Raw genomic sequence first — 12,500 nt, forward strand, 5'->3', positions numbered from 1 at the left:
GGGGAGGGAGAGAGGGGGGAGAGGAGAGAGAGGGAGGGAGGGAGGGAGGGAGAGAGAGGGAGAGAGAGAGAGGGAGGGGGAGAGAGAGTGAGGGAGGGGGAGAGGAGAGAGAGAGAGGGAGGGAGGGGGAGAGAGGGGGGGGAGGGAGAGAGGGGGGAGAGGAGAGAGAGGGAGAGAGAGAGAGGGAGGGAGAGAGAGGGAGGGGGAGAGGCGAGAGAGAGAGGGAGGGAGGGGGAGAGAGAGGGGGGAGGGAGAGAGGGAGGGGGAGAGGAGAGAGAGAGAGGGAGGGAGGGGGAGAGAGAGGGGGGAGGGAGAGAGGGGGGAGAGGAGAGAGAGAGAGAGGGGGAGAGGAGAGAGAGAGAGGGAGGGAGGGGAGGGAGAGAGGGGGGAGAGGAGAGAGAGAGAGAGGGGGAGAGGAGAGAGAGAGAGGGAGGGAGGGGGAGAGAGAGAGGGGGGAGGGAGAGAGGGGGGAGAGGAGAGAGAGGGGGGAGAGGAGAGAGGGGGGAGAGGAGAGAGAGGAGAGAGAGAGAGGGAGGGAGGGGGAGAGAGAGGGGGGAGGGAGAGAGGGGGGAGAGGAGAGAGAGAGAGAGGGGGAGAGGAGAGAGAGAGAGGGAGGGAGGGGGAGAGAGAGAGAGGGGAGGGAGAGAGGGGGGAGAGGAGAGAGAGAGAGAGGGGGAGAGGAGAGAGAGAGAGGGAGGGAGGGAGAGAGGGGGGAGAGGAGAGAGAGGGAGAGAATATGAGCTGATGTAAAAGAGGTCTTCAAACTCTCTCTCATATATTTACGTTTAGATATATTTCTTTATCTAAATTACCCCCAAAAAAGTGCAAATAAAATGTAAAATAATAATAAATAAATAATAATAATAAAAATACAATAAAATCTCGGTCAGGACCGTTGTTTGCGAGGGGAATATCTCTCTTAAATTATAATATATACATTCATATTTGCATTTACTAATTAAACTGTTGAAATTCCACCTTTTTCAAAGCCTTTTCTTGAAGGAAGAGAAAGGGTTAAAACGCTGCAGCGACTGTGACTGCGCTGATTGTCTGTATTGATTCTATTGATGGCCTTGTGGCCCAGGGGGATTGTGGGAAATGGAGTTGTGTGCAGGAGTATTTATTAAACACGAGGAGCAGATCATAACCACAGGAGCTGTCCAAGCTATCGAAGCTCTTCATGTGACGCAACAACCTCATGACAGGAAACAGCTGCTGCTAACGTATGCTACCTTTGTTTCGCTAAGTCCAAGTTAGCATCATTGGAAATATTGTAGTCCTGGTTCAGTCCTGTTGTAGTCCTGTTGTAGTCCTGTTGTAGTCCTGTTGTAGTCCTGTTGTAGTCCTGTTGTAGTCTTGTTGTAGTCTTGTTGTAGTCTTGTTGTAGTCTTGTTGTAGTCCTGGTTCAGTCCTGTTGTAGTCCTGGTTCAGTCCTGTTGTAGTCCTGTTGTAGTCCTGGTTCAGTCCTGTTGTAGTCCTGTTGTAGTCCTGGTTCAGTCCTGTTGTAGTCCTGTTGTAGTCCTGTTGTAGTCCTGGTTCAGTCCTGTTGTAGTCCTGTTGTAGTCCTGTTGTAGTCCTGTTGTAGTCTTGTTGTAGTCTTGTTGTAGTCTTGTTGTAGTCTTGTTGTAGTCCTGGTTCAGTCCTGTTGTAGTCCTGGTTCAGTCCTGTTGTAGTCCTGTTGTAGTCCTGGTTCAGTCCTGTTGTAGTCCTGTTGTAGTCCTGGTTCAGTCCTGTTGTAGTCCTGTTGTAGTCCTGTTGTAGTCTTGTTGTAGTCTTGTTGTAGTCTTGTTGTAGTCCTGGTTCAGTCCTGTTGTAGTCCTGGTTCAGTCCTGTTGTAGTCCTGTTGTAGTCCTGTTTTAGTCCTGTTTTAGTCCTGTTTTAGTCCTGTTTTAGTCCTGTTGTAGTCCTGTTTTAGTCCTGTTTTAGTCCTGTTGTAGTCCTGTTGTAGTCCTGTTGTAGTCCTGTTGTAGTCCTGTTGTAGTCCTGTTGTAGTCCTGTTGTAGTCCTGTTGTAGTCTTGTTGTAGTCTTGTTGTAGTCCTGGTTCAGTCCTGTTGTAGTCCTGTTGTAGTCCTGGTTCAGTCCTGTTGTAGTCCTGTTGTAGTCCTGTTGTAGTCCTGGTTCAGTCCTGTTGTAGTCCTGTTGTAGTCCTGGTTCAGTCCTGTTGTAGTCCTGTTGTAGTCCTGGTTCAGTCCTGTTGTAGTCCTGGTTCAGTCCTGTTGTAGTCCTGTTGTAGTCCTGGTTCAGTCCTGTTGTAGTCCTGGTTCAGTCCTGTTGTAGTCCTGTTGTAGTCCTGGTTCAGTCCTGTTGTAGTCCTGTTGTAGTCCTGGTTCAGTCCTGTTGTAGTCCTGGTTCAGTCCTGTTGTAGTCCTGTTGTAGTCCTGTTGTAGTCCTGTTGTAGTCTTGTTGTAGTCCTGGTTCAGTCCTGTTGTAGTCCTGGTTCAGTCCTGTTGTAGTCCTGTTGTAGTCCTGTTGTAGTCCTGTTGTAGTCCTGTTTTAGTCCTGTTTTAGTCCTGTTGTAGTCCTGTTGTAGTCCTGTTGTAGTCCTGTTGTAGTCCTGTTGTAGTCCTGTTTTAGTCCTGTTGTAGTCCTGTTGTAGTCGTGTTTTAGTCCTGTTGTAGTCCTGTTGTAGTCCTGTTGTAGTCGTGTTTTAGTCCTGTTGTAGTCCTGTTGTAGTCCTGTTGTAGTCCTGTTTTAGTCCTGTTGTAGTCCTGTTGTAGTCCTGTTGTAGTCCTGTTGTAGTCCTGTTTTTCGCTCACATCCGATCATCATCATGGCGACGGCAAAGATCTTCTCTCCGTCGGTGTTGGGGGCGATGTTTCCGAAGCCGATGCTGGTCAGGCTGGTCATGGTGAAGTACAGGGACGTGATGTAGACTGAGTCCTTACTGGGACCGCCCTCCCAGCGGTTTGAGCCCGACACGTTGAACCTGTAGGGGGCGCCCACCGTCTCCCCGAGCAGGAAGAGCCAGCTGTCTGTGCGCACGCTGTTACGCTCCTCGTCGATCACCTGGAACACAAACACTCTGCTAATACTTTTACTTATTCTACTGCTAATATATATACAACTACTACTAATACAACTACTACTATTACAACTACTACTATTACAACTACTACTAATACAACCACTACTATTACAACTATTACAACTACAACTATTACAACTTATACTATTACAACTACTACTACTATTACAACTACTACTATTACAACTACTACTATTACAACTATAACAACTACTACTATTACAACTACTACATAAAGTGGTCCAATGACCCACATGTGATTGAAGATCAGAGGAGGCTAACAGTAGCTGCGTGCTACATTACATCGCTATGCTAGCACTATTGTCTTTATTTGAACATAAACAGAAGATTCAGTTTACTTTACAGGGTCATGTCAACAACACTAAACTGTGACTTGAATTAGTTTGGCTTAAAATACACATCATTTGGCAGCGTGGAGAGTAGCTAACAAACAGATTTGTACCACTTTCAAGTAAATGAACAAAAGAACAATAAGGTGGGCATCACTGGCCCCGCTCTAAACTGGTGAAAGTCCTATCTGGAAGACAGGAAGTACTTTGTGTTTCAGACCACATGCCCCTGACCTGTGGCGTGCCCCAAGGGTCAGTCCTGGGTCCCCTTCTGTTCAACCTCTACATGCTGCCGTTAGGTCACATGACACACAGTGAAAATGTGTCCTATCACAATGATGCAGACAAGTCCGATCTATGTTTCACTGTCACAGGTGAATATTGACCAGTGGATTCACTCTGTCACTGCATCCAATAGATGGAGCGGCCTCCTGCTGGTGCCAGAGTCAGGACTAAACATGGACCGGCCTCTTGCTGGTGCCAGAGTCAGGACTAAACATGGACCGGCCTCCTGCTGGTGCCAGAGTCAGGACTAAACATGGGCCGGCCTCCTGCTGGTGCCAGAGTCAGGACTAAACATGGACCGGCCTCCTGCTGGTGCCAGAGTCAGGACTAAACATGGACCGGCCTCCTGCTGGTGCCAGAGTCAGGACTAAACATGGACCGACCTCCTGCTGGTGCCAGAGTCAGGACTAAACATGGACCGGCCTCCTGCTGGTGCCAGAGTCAGGACTAAACATGGACCGGCCGCCTTGTGTGTGAAATGTGCTCTACAAATAAACTTTTCTAGCTGTGGAGTGGGAGAAGGAGAGTAGCTGTGGAGTGGGAGTACCTCATAGTCCCCGATGCTGAACCAGATGCAGGCGAGCCAGTGAGCGGCGAGTCCAAACACACACACGAGCAGAACCAGGACCGCAGCACCATACTCGATGTAATGATCCAATTTACGAGCCACTCGACCCAAACGCAGCAAACGCACGACTTTTAGAGAGCTGAAGAGAGAGCTGATGCCCTGCAGAGGGACGAGAGGGTCAGGGGCGGGTCTGGAGTGGGTCAGGGGCGGGTCTGGAGCGGGTCAGGAGCGGGTCAGGACCGGGTCTTGAGTGGGTCAGGAGCGGGTCTGGAGTGGGTCAGGACCGGGTCTGGAGTGGGTCTGGACCGGGTCTGGAGCAGGTCTGGGGCAGATCTAAACCAGGACTAGACCAGGACTAGACCAGGACTAGACCAGGATTAAATAGCTCCAGTGTCCAGATCCAGTTCATAGGGTTCTACACAGATTTTTGGATGTTTTGTTTCTTTCAGACTGAAAATCGTGTCGGAGTTAAAACACATTCATAATCAAACTGTTCTGTTTGAGCTCCAGTCTGTGTCCAAACACCGCCCTAAATGTGCTCCATCTGAAATCAATACAACTATTAAGTACAAACTCACACGCTCCACACTGTCCACACTGTAAACACTGAGACACTGTCCACACTGTCCACACTGTAAACACTGTCCACACTGTACACACTGTAGACACTGTCCACACTGTAGACACTGTACACACTGTCCACACTGTAAACACTGTACACACTGTCCACACTGTAAACACTGTACACACTGTCCACACTGTAAACACTGTCCACACTGTACACACTGTAGACACTGTCCACACTGTCCACACTGTCCACACTGTAGACACTGTAGACACTGTACACACTGTAAACACTGTAGACACTGTACACACTGTCCACACTGTAAACACTGTACACACTGTAGACACTGTACACACTGTAAACACTGTAGACACTGTACACACTGTCCACACTGTAAACACTGTACACACTGTCCACACTGTAGACACTGTCCACACTGTCCACACTGTCCACACTGTAGACACTGTAGACACTGTACACACTGTAAACACTGTAGACACTGTCCACACTGTCCACACTGTAGACACTGTACACACTGTAAACACTGTAGACACTGTCCACACTGTCCACACTGTAGACACTGTAGACACTGTCCACACTGTAAACACTGTAGACACTGTCCACACTGTCCACACTGTAGACACTGTCCACACTGTAAACACTGTAGACACTGTCCACACTGTCCACACTGTAGACACTGTCCACACTGTAGACACTGTCCACACTGTAAACACTGTAGACACTGTCCACACTGTCCACACTGTAGACACTGTAGACACTGTAGACACTGTAAACACTGTAGACACTGTCCACACTGTAAACGCCACACAAATAAAATGAGGTCATCAGGAGGAACAGTGTACTGTACTGCACTGTACTGCACTCTACTGCGCTGTACTGTGCTGTACTGCACTGTACTGCACTGTACTGTGCTGTAATGCACTGTACTGCACTGTACTGCGCTGTACTGCACTCTACTGCGCTGTACTGTACTGCACTGCACTGTACTGCACTGTACTGTGCTGTACTGCACTGTACTGCACTCTACTGCGCTGTACTGCACTGTACTGCGCTGTACTGTACTGCACTGTACTGCACTCTACTGCGCTGTACTGTACTGCACTGCACTGTACTGCACTCTACTGCGCTGTACTGTACTGCACTGCACTGTACTGCACTGTACTGTGCTGTACTGCACTGTACTGCACTCTACTGCGCTGTACTGTGCTGTACTGCACTGTACTGCACTGTACTGTGCTGTAATGCACTGTACTGCACTGTACTGCGCTGTACTGCACTCTACTGCGCTGTACTGTACTGCACTGCACTGTACTGCACTGTACTGTGCTGTACTGCACTGTACTGCACTCTACTGCGCTGTACTGCACTGTACTGCGCTGTACTGTACTGCACTGTACTGCACTCTCCTGCGCTGTACTGTACTGCACTGCACTGTACTGCACTCTACTGCGCTGTACTGTACTGCACTGCACTGTACTGCACTGTACTGTGCTGTACTGCACTGTACTGCGCTGTACTGTACTGCACTGTACTGCACTCTACTGCGCTGTACTGTGCTGTACTGCACTGTACTGTGCTGTACTGCACTGTACTGCACTGTACTGCACTCTACTGCGCTGTACTGCACTGTACTGCACTGTACTGCACTGTACTGCGCTGTACTGGTTGGTTGTCAGATATTGGTGATATTGGTAATAATGAAGATGTAAAAATAGAAATAGGATTTCAATAAGTCTAAAATATGTCTGACTGACACTGAAAACTACAGTAGAAAAGGGTTAAAGAGAGTGAAAAGTGGACTGAATATGCTCCTTCTTTCTCTTCTCTCCATCCCCCCTTCTCTTTCCAACAGCACTTTACTGTGTCACTGCAGTTTGACCTTCAGGGCCACCGTAGGAAACGAGCACTCAGCAGATTAAAGACGCTGCTGTGAATTTCAATAGAGCCTCGTGTGCCTCATCCACACATACACAGTGCACTGAGAGGTCAGGGGTCAAACCCACAACCTGCACTGAGAGGTCAAGGGTCAAACCCACAACTTGCACTCAGATGTCAGGGGTCAAACCCACAACCTGCACTCAGAGGTCAAGGGTCAAACCCACAACTTGCACTGAGAGGTCAGGGGTCAAACCCACAACTTGCACTCAGAGGTCAGGGGTCAAACCCACAACTTGCACTGAGAGGTCAGGGGTCAAACCCACAACCTGCACTGAGAGGTCAGGGGTCAAACCCACGTTAGTCCATTTTCAGTCAAAGTAAAGACTTATATTAGAGACAGTTTAGCCTGGATAAATCCTAGGTTAGTTCTGGATCAGACCTGATTTAGTCCTCCTTATTTAGTCCTGGTTTAGTCCTGCTTTAGTCCTGCTTTAGTCCTGGTTTAGTCCTGGTTTAGTCCTGTTTTAGTCCTGTTTTAGTCCTGCTTTATTCCTGCTTTAGTCCTGGTTTAGTCCTGGTTTAGTCCTGGTTTAGTCCTGGTTTAGTCCTGATTTAGTCCTGATTTAGACCTGGTTTAGTCCTGGTTTAGTCCTGATTTAGTGGTTTAGTCCTGGTTTAGTCCTGGTTTAGTCCTGGTTTAGTCCTGCTTTAGTCCCGCTTCAGTCCCGGTTTAGTGCTGCTTTAGTCCTGGTTTAGTCCTGGTTTAGTCCTGGTTTAGTCCTGGTTTAGTCCTGGTTTAGTCCTGGTTTAGTCCTTGTTTAGTCCTTGTTTAGTCCTGGGTTAGTCCTGGTTCAGTCCTGGTTTAGTCCTGATTTAGTCCTGGTTCAGTCCTGGTTTAGTCCTGGTTTAGTCCTGGTTTAGTCCTGGTTTAGTCCTGGTTTAGACCTGGTTTAGACCTGGTTTAGTCCTGGTTTGGACCTGGTTTAGTCCTGGTTTAGTCCTGGTTTAGTCCTGATTTAGTCCTGATTTAGTCCTGGTTGAGTCCTGGTTCAGTCCTGGTTTAGTCCTGGTTTAGTCCTGGTTAAGTCCTGATTTAGTCCTGATTTAGTCCTGGTTCAGTCCTGGTTTAGTCCTGGTTTAGTCCTGATTTAGTCCTGGTTCAGTCCTGGTTTAGTCCTGGTTTAGTCCTGGTTTAGACCTTGTTTAGACCTTGTTTAGTCCTGGTTTAGACCTGGTTTAGACCTGGTTTAGTCCTGGTTTGGACCTGGTTTAGTCCTGGTTTAGTCCTGGTTTAGTCCTGGTTTAGTCCTGATTTAGTCCTGGTTGAGTCCTGGTTCAGTCCTGGTTTAGTCCTGATTTAGTCCTGGTTCAGTCCTGGTTCAGTCCTGGTTCAGTCCTGGTTCAGTCCTGGTTCAGTTCTGGTTTAGACCTTGTTTAGACCTTGTTTAGTCCTGGTTTGGACCTGGTTTAGTCCTGGTTTAGTCCTGGTTTAGTCCTGATTTAGTCCTGATTTAGTCCTGGTTGAGTCCTGGTTCAGTCCTGGTTCAGTCCTGGTTTAGTCCTGGTTTAGTCCTGGTTAAATCCTGATTTAGTCCTGGTTCAGTCCTGGTTCAGTCCTGGTTTAGTCCTGGTTTAGTCCTGGTTAAGTCCTGATTTAGTCCTGGTTCAGTCCTGGTTCAGTCCTGGTTCAGTCCTGGTTTAATGCTGCTTTAGTCCTGATTTAGTCCTGCTTTAGTCCCGGTTCAGTCCTGGTTTAGTGCTGCTTTAGTCCTGGTTTAGTCCTCACCTCGTCCACGTTCTCGAAGGCGTTGATCACGTCGTAGGGGAGGCAGGAGAGCAGGTCGATCACAAACCAGGTCTTCACGTAGTTCATGCGGATGAGTTTGGGGTCTGAGATGACCTCGCCGGCCGGACCCACGAACGTGGTGTGGAAGTTCAAGACGATGTCCACCAGGAAGATGACGTCCACGATGCTGTCCACCACCAGCCAGGTCACGTTGTTCTGCTTGGTCTTGAAGGACACGTTGTAGGGGACCATGATGGCGGTGTAGAAGGTGAGGATGAGGATGACCCAGTCCCACGTGGTCTTGAACAGGCAGTAGTGCAGGATGATGTGGGGCGGGGTCTTCGGGGTCTCCTGCTTGTACTGAGGGAGGATGTCCGAGCCCAGCTGCAGAACCTGCAACGAGGAAGTGGAGGTGAGTGGAGCTGCAGCAGACGTGACCTTTAGGAGGAGCTGCAGCGACCTTCAGGAGGAGCTGCAGCAACCTTCAGGAGGAGTGTCCCCCGTTGGCCCCCCGAAGTGCCCCCCGTGGGCCCCGAGGTGTTGGGGTCACTCACCTCTGCCAGTCGGGAGTGTTTGTGCACGTTCTCGCCTTTGTGCACGGCCGGGGCGAGCTGCTGGAGGACGCCTTTACTGCTGGTGAGCGCGCGAGTCAGACGCGCAAATTTACCCCAACCTGGAAATACAAGAGGAAAGTATTTTTACTACACGCGACCTCCGCATACTTCATCCTGATACTTCATCCCCACACAAAGATCTAATATGTCTGATGTGTCCACGCTGAGCTGGTCCTGCTGCAGTAACAGTAACATTAGTAGTAAGAGTAAGAGTAGCAGTAGTAGTAGTAACAGTAGTAGTAACAGTAACAGTAAGAGTAGTAGTAACAGCAGTGACAGTAGTAGTACTAGTAGTAGTAACAGTAGTAGTGACAGTAACAGTAACAGTAGTAGTAACAGCAGTGACAGTAGTAGTACTAGTAGTAGTAACAGTAGTAGTGACAGTAACAGTAGTAGTAACAGCAGTGACAGTAGTAGTACTAGTAGTAGTAACAGTAGTAGTGGAGAAATGTGATTCATATTCCCTGTGAAAAGATAAAGCCCAGTCTCACTGAAACTAGTCTGAAACTTGCTGTGCTAAATGTCAGATCCTTATGTAACAAATCTCTCTTAATTAATAATTTTATTTCTTCTTATAATCTTGATTTTATGTTTTTAACTGAAACATGGCTTGACAAAAACACAGGAAATGTAGTTCTGATAGAATCTGCTCCACCCAACTTTAAGTTTGAATCTGAAACACGAGAAAACAAAAAAGGGGGTGGAGTCTGTGCTGTCTTTAGAGATGAAATAATTACCCGCAGGTTGTCTTTTGGGGTGTTTTCATCATTTGAGTATGTATCCTTTAAAATGGAGCTAAAACGGTCTCCATCCATTCTCTTCATTGTTTTATACAAGCCTCCCCAGCACTGCCAAAGTTTTATTGATGATTTTACTGAGATGCTTTCAGTCGTATGCACAGACTTTGATGGTTTGGTCATTACAGGTGATTTCAATGTGCATGTTGATAATATTTGTGACAGAAACGCTAAAGAGCTTGATGCTGTCCTTGAAACCTTCAGTCTTACTCAGCATGTGAGAGGCCCCACCCACAGCAAAGGACACACTCTAGATCTCATAATTACAAAGGGAGTAAATATTTCAAATGTTAATGTGATCGATGTTGCTCTGTCTGATCATTTCTGTGTCTTCTTTGACCTGTCTGTTTCTCCCAAACCTCCGGTTGGTCCTGCAGTTGTTCAGAGGAGACACATAAGTGATGGCACAGGTGCACTGTTTATGGAAATGATAAACTTTGAAAATGTCTCATGTTCTAATATAAATGATTTGTTGAACTCTGTTACATCTAGTGTTTTGAATGTTCTGGACACCATCGCCCCTATAAAGGCTAAAATGGTTAAAAATAAGCAGAAGGCGCCGTGGAGAAATGATGATTCGGTCAGGGCACAGAAAAGGGAGTGCCGCAGGGCCGAACGGAAATGGCGCAAGTCAAAGCTCCAGGTTCAAAAAGAGATTTACAAAGAAAAGCTGAACATGTACAACCTAATCTTATGTAGAACTAGGGAAAGATATTTTTCTGAAATAATTGGAAGCTGCAGTAACAACTCGCGTGTCCTGTTTGCCACAGTAAACAGATTAACAAACCCTCCAGCTCAGCTGCCGTTAGAACTCATTTCCACATCCAAGTGTAATGAGTTTGCATTATTCTTTAATGACAAAGTTCAGGGCATTAAAAATGCTATAAATCCCACAATGCAAAAAATTACCCTAAAACCACCAAGACACTTAGAGCTAACTCACTTTGCACCAGTAACTGACAAAACTGTCCATGAGATCATCACCAGTCTGAGTTCATCTACATGCTGCCTCGATGTGTTACCCACCAGATTTCTAAGGTCTGTGCTGAACAGTTTGTTAGCACCATTCACTCACATAGTTAACATGTCGCTTCAATCTGGAACATTCCCAATGTCTTTGAAAACTGCGGTCATAAAGCCTCTCCTAAAGAAGAGCAGTCTTGATGCCGCAGTACTGAGTCATTACCGGCCCATCTCTAATCTGCCATTTTGGGGCAAAGGCCTTGAAAAGGTTGTTTACCAACAGCTCACAGATTTCCTCTTAATAAACAACTCATTTGATGTTTTTCAGTCAGGTTTTAGACCTCATCACAGCACTGAGTCTGCTCTTGTCAAGGTGACAAATGACATCCGCCTGAACACTGACACGGGCAAAGCCTCAGTCTTAATTCTGTTAGATCTGAGTGCTGCTTTTGACACTGTCGATCATGGGATCCTCTTACAGAGACTAGAGGACTGGGTGGGCATCACTGGCACTGCCCTAAACTGGTTAAGGTCCTATCTGGAAGACAGGAAGTACTTTGTTGAAATTGGTAGCTGTGTCTCAGACCACATGACCCTGACCTGTGGAGTGCCCCAAGGGTCAGTCCTGGGTCCCCTTCTGTTCAACCTCTACATGCTGCCGTTAGGTCAGTTGATACGCAGTGAAAATGTGTCCTATCACAATTATGCAGACGACACTCAGATCTATGTTTCACTATCGGCAGGTGACTATGGACCAGTAGATTCACTCTGTCACTGCATCCAACAGATCAGTTTGTGGATGCAAAACAACTTTCTCCAGCTGAACTCAGACAAGACTGAAATAATCGTTTTTGGCCACAGAAACAAAGAGAAAGTGTTAGCGGTCACCTCCAGAGTCTCGCTCTAAAACCTACAAACCAAATTAGAAATCTGGGGGTAATAATGGACTCAGACTTGAACTTTAATAGCCACGTCAAATCAATAACATCAGCAGCTTTTTACCATCTAAAAAACATTGCCAAAATCAAAAATATAGTGTCAAAACCAGATTTAGAGAGACTTATCCATGTGTTTGTCTCCAGTAGATTAGACTACTGTAACGGCCTGCTCACTGGTCTCTCCAAACGAGCTGTAAAACAGCTGCAGTACATCCAGAACGCTGCTGCTCGGGTCCTGACCAGAACCAGGAAGTATGATCACATTAGTCCTGTTCTCAGGTCTCTGCACTGGCTCCCTGTGGCTCAGAGAATAGACTTTAAAGCAGCTCTGCTTGTGTACAAGTCTCTCCATGGCCTAGCACCAAAGTACATCTTGGATATGTTAGTGCCATATGAACCATCTCGGACTCTGAGGACCTCAGGGGCCGGCCTCCTGCTGGTGCCCAGAGTCAGGACTAAACATGGGGAATCTGCGTTTCAGTTTTATGCAGCTAAAATCTGGAACAGTCTTCCTGAAGATGTGAGACAGGCTTCTACTCTGACAATGTTCAAATCTAAGCTAAAAACAGTTTTGTTTAGCTGCGCATATGACTGAAAGGATTTTTTCTTTGCACTCTTCTCTTTTGTTTGTGATTTTATTAGTTTAGAAAATCAGTTGGATTGACAATTTTTAATTTAGTTAATTTTATTGTATTTCTGTAATTTCTTT

General features: G+C 47.1%; 1 protein-coding gene across 1 annotated transcript in view; it reads right to left on the reverse strand.

Annotated features, from left to right (window-relative positions):
- The window catches only part of LOC140378048 (voltage-gated delayed rectifier potassium channel KCNH1-like), a 32,637-nt gene that overhangs the window by 13,713 nt on the left and 6,424 nt on the right, over window positions 1-12,500 (reverse strand). Inside the window, exons 5-8 of the mRNA XM_072463679.1 lie at window positions 9,034-9,152; window positions 8,480-8,872; window positions 4,209-4,388; window positions 2,758-3,007 (exon numbers count right to left, since the gene is read on the reverse strand). Of these exons, the coding sequence (XP_072319780.1) occupies window positions 2,758-3,007; window positions 4,209-4,388; window positions 8,480-8,872; window positions 9,034-9,152 (942 nt within the window). The remainder of the gene's footprint in view (window positions 1-2,757; window positions 3,008-4,208; window positions 4,389-8,479; window positions 8,873-9,033; window positions 9,153-12,500) is intronic.

Source organism: Eucyclogobius newberryi, unplaced genomic scaffold, assembly GCF_026437365.1.
Source record: "Eucyclogobius newberryi isolate DKJ021-1_F unplaced genomic scaffold, fEucNew1.0.hap1 SCAF_4, whole genome shotgun sequence".
Lineage (NCBI taxonomy): Eukaryota > Metazoa > Chordata > Actinopteri > Gobiiformes > Gobiidae > Eucyclogobius > Eucyclogobius newberryi.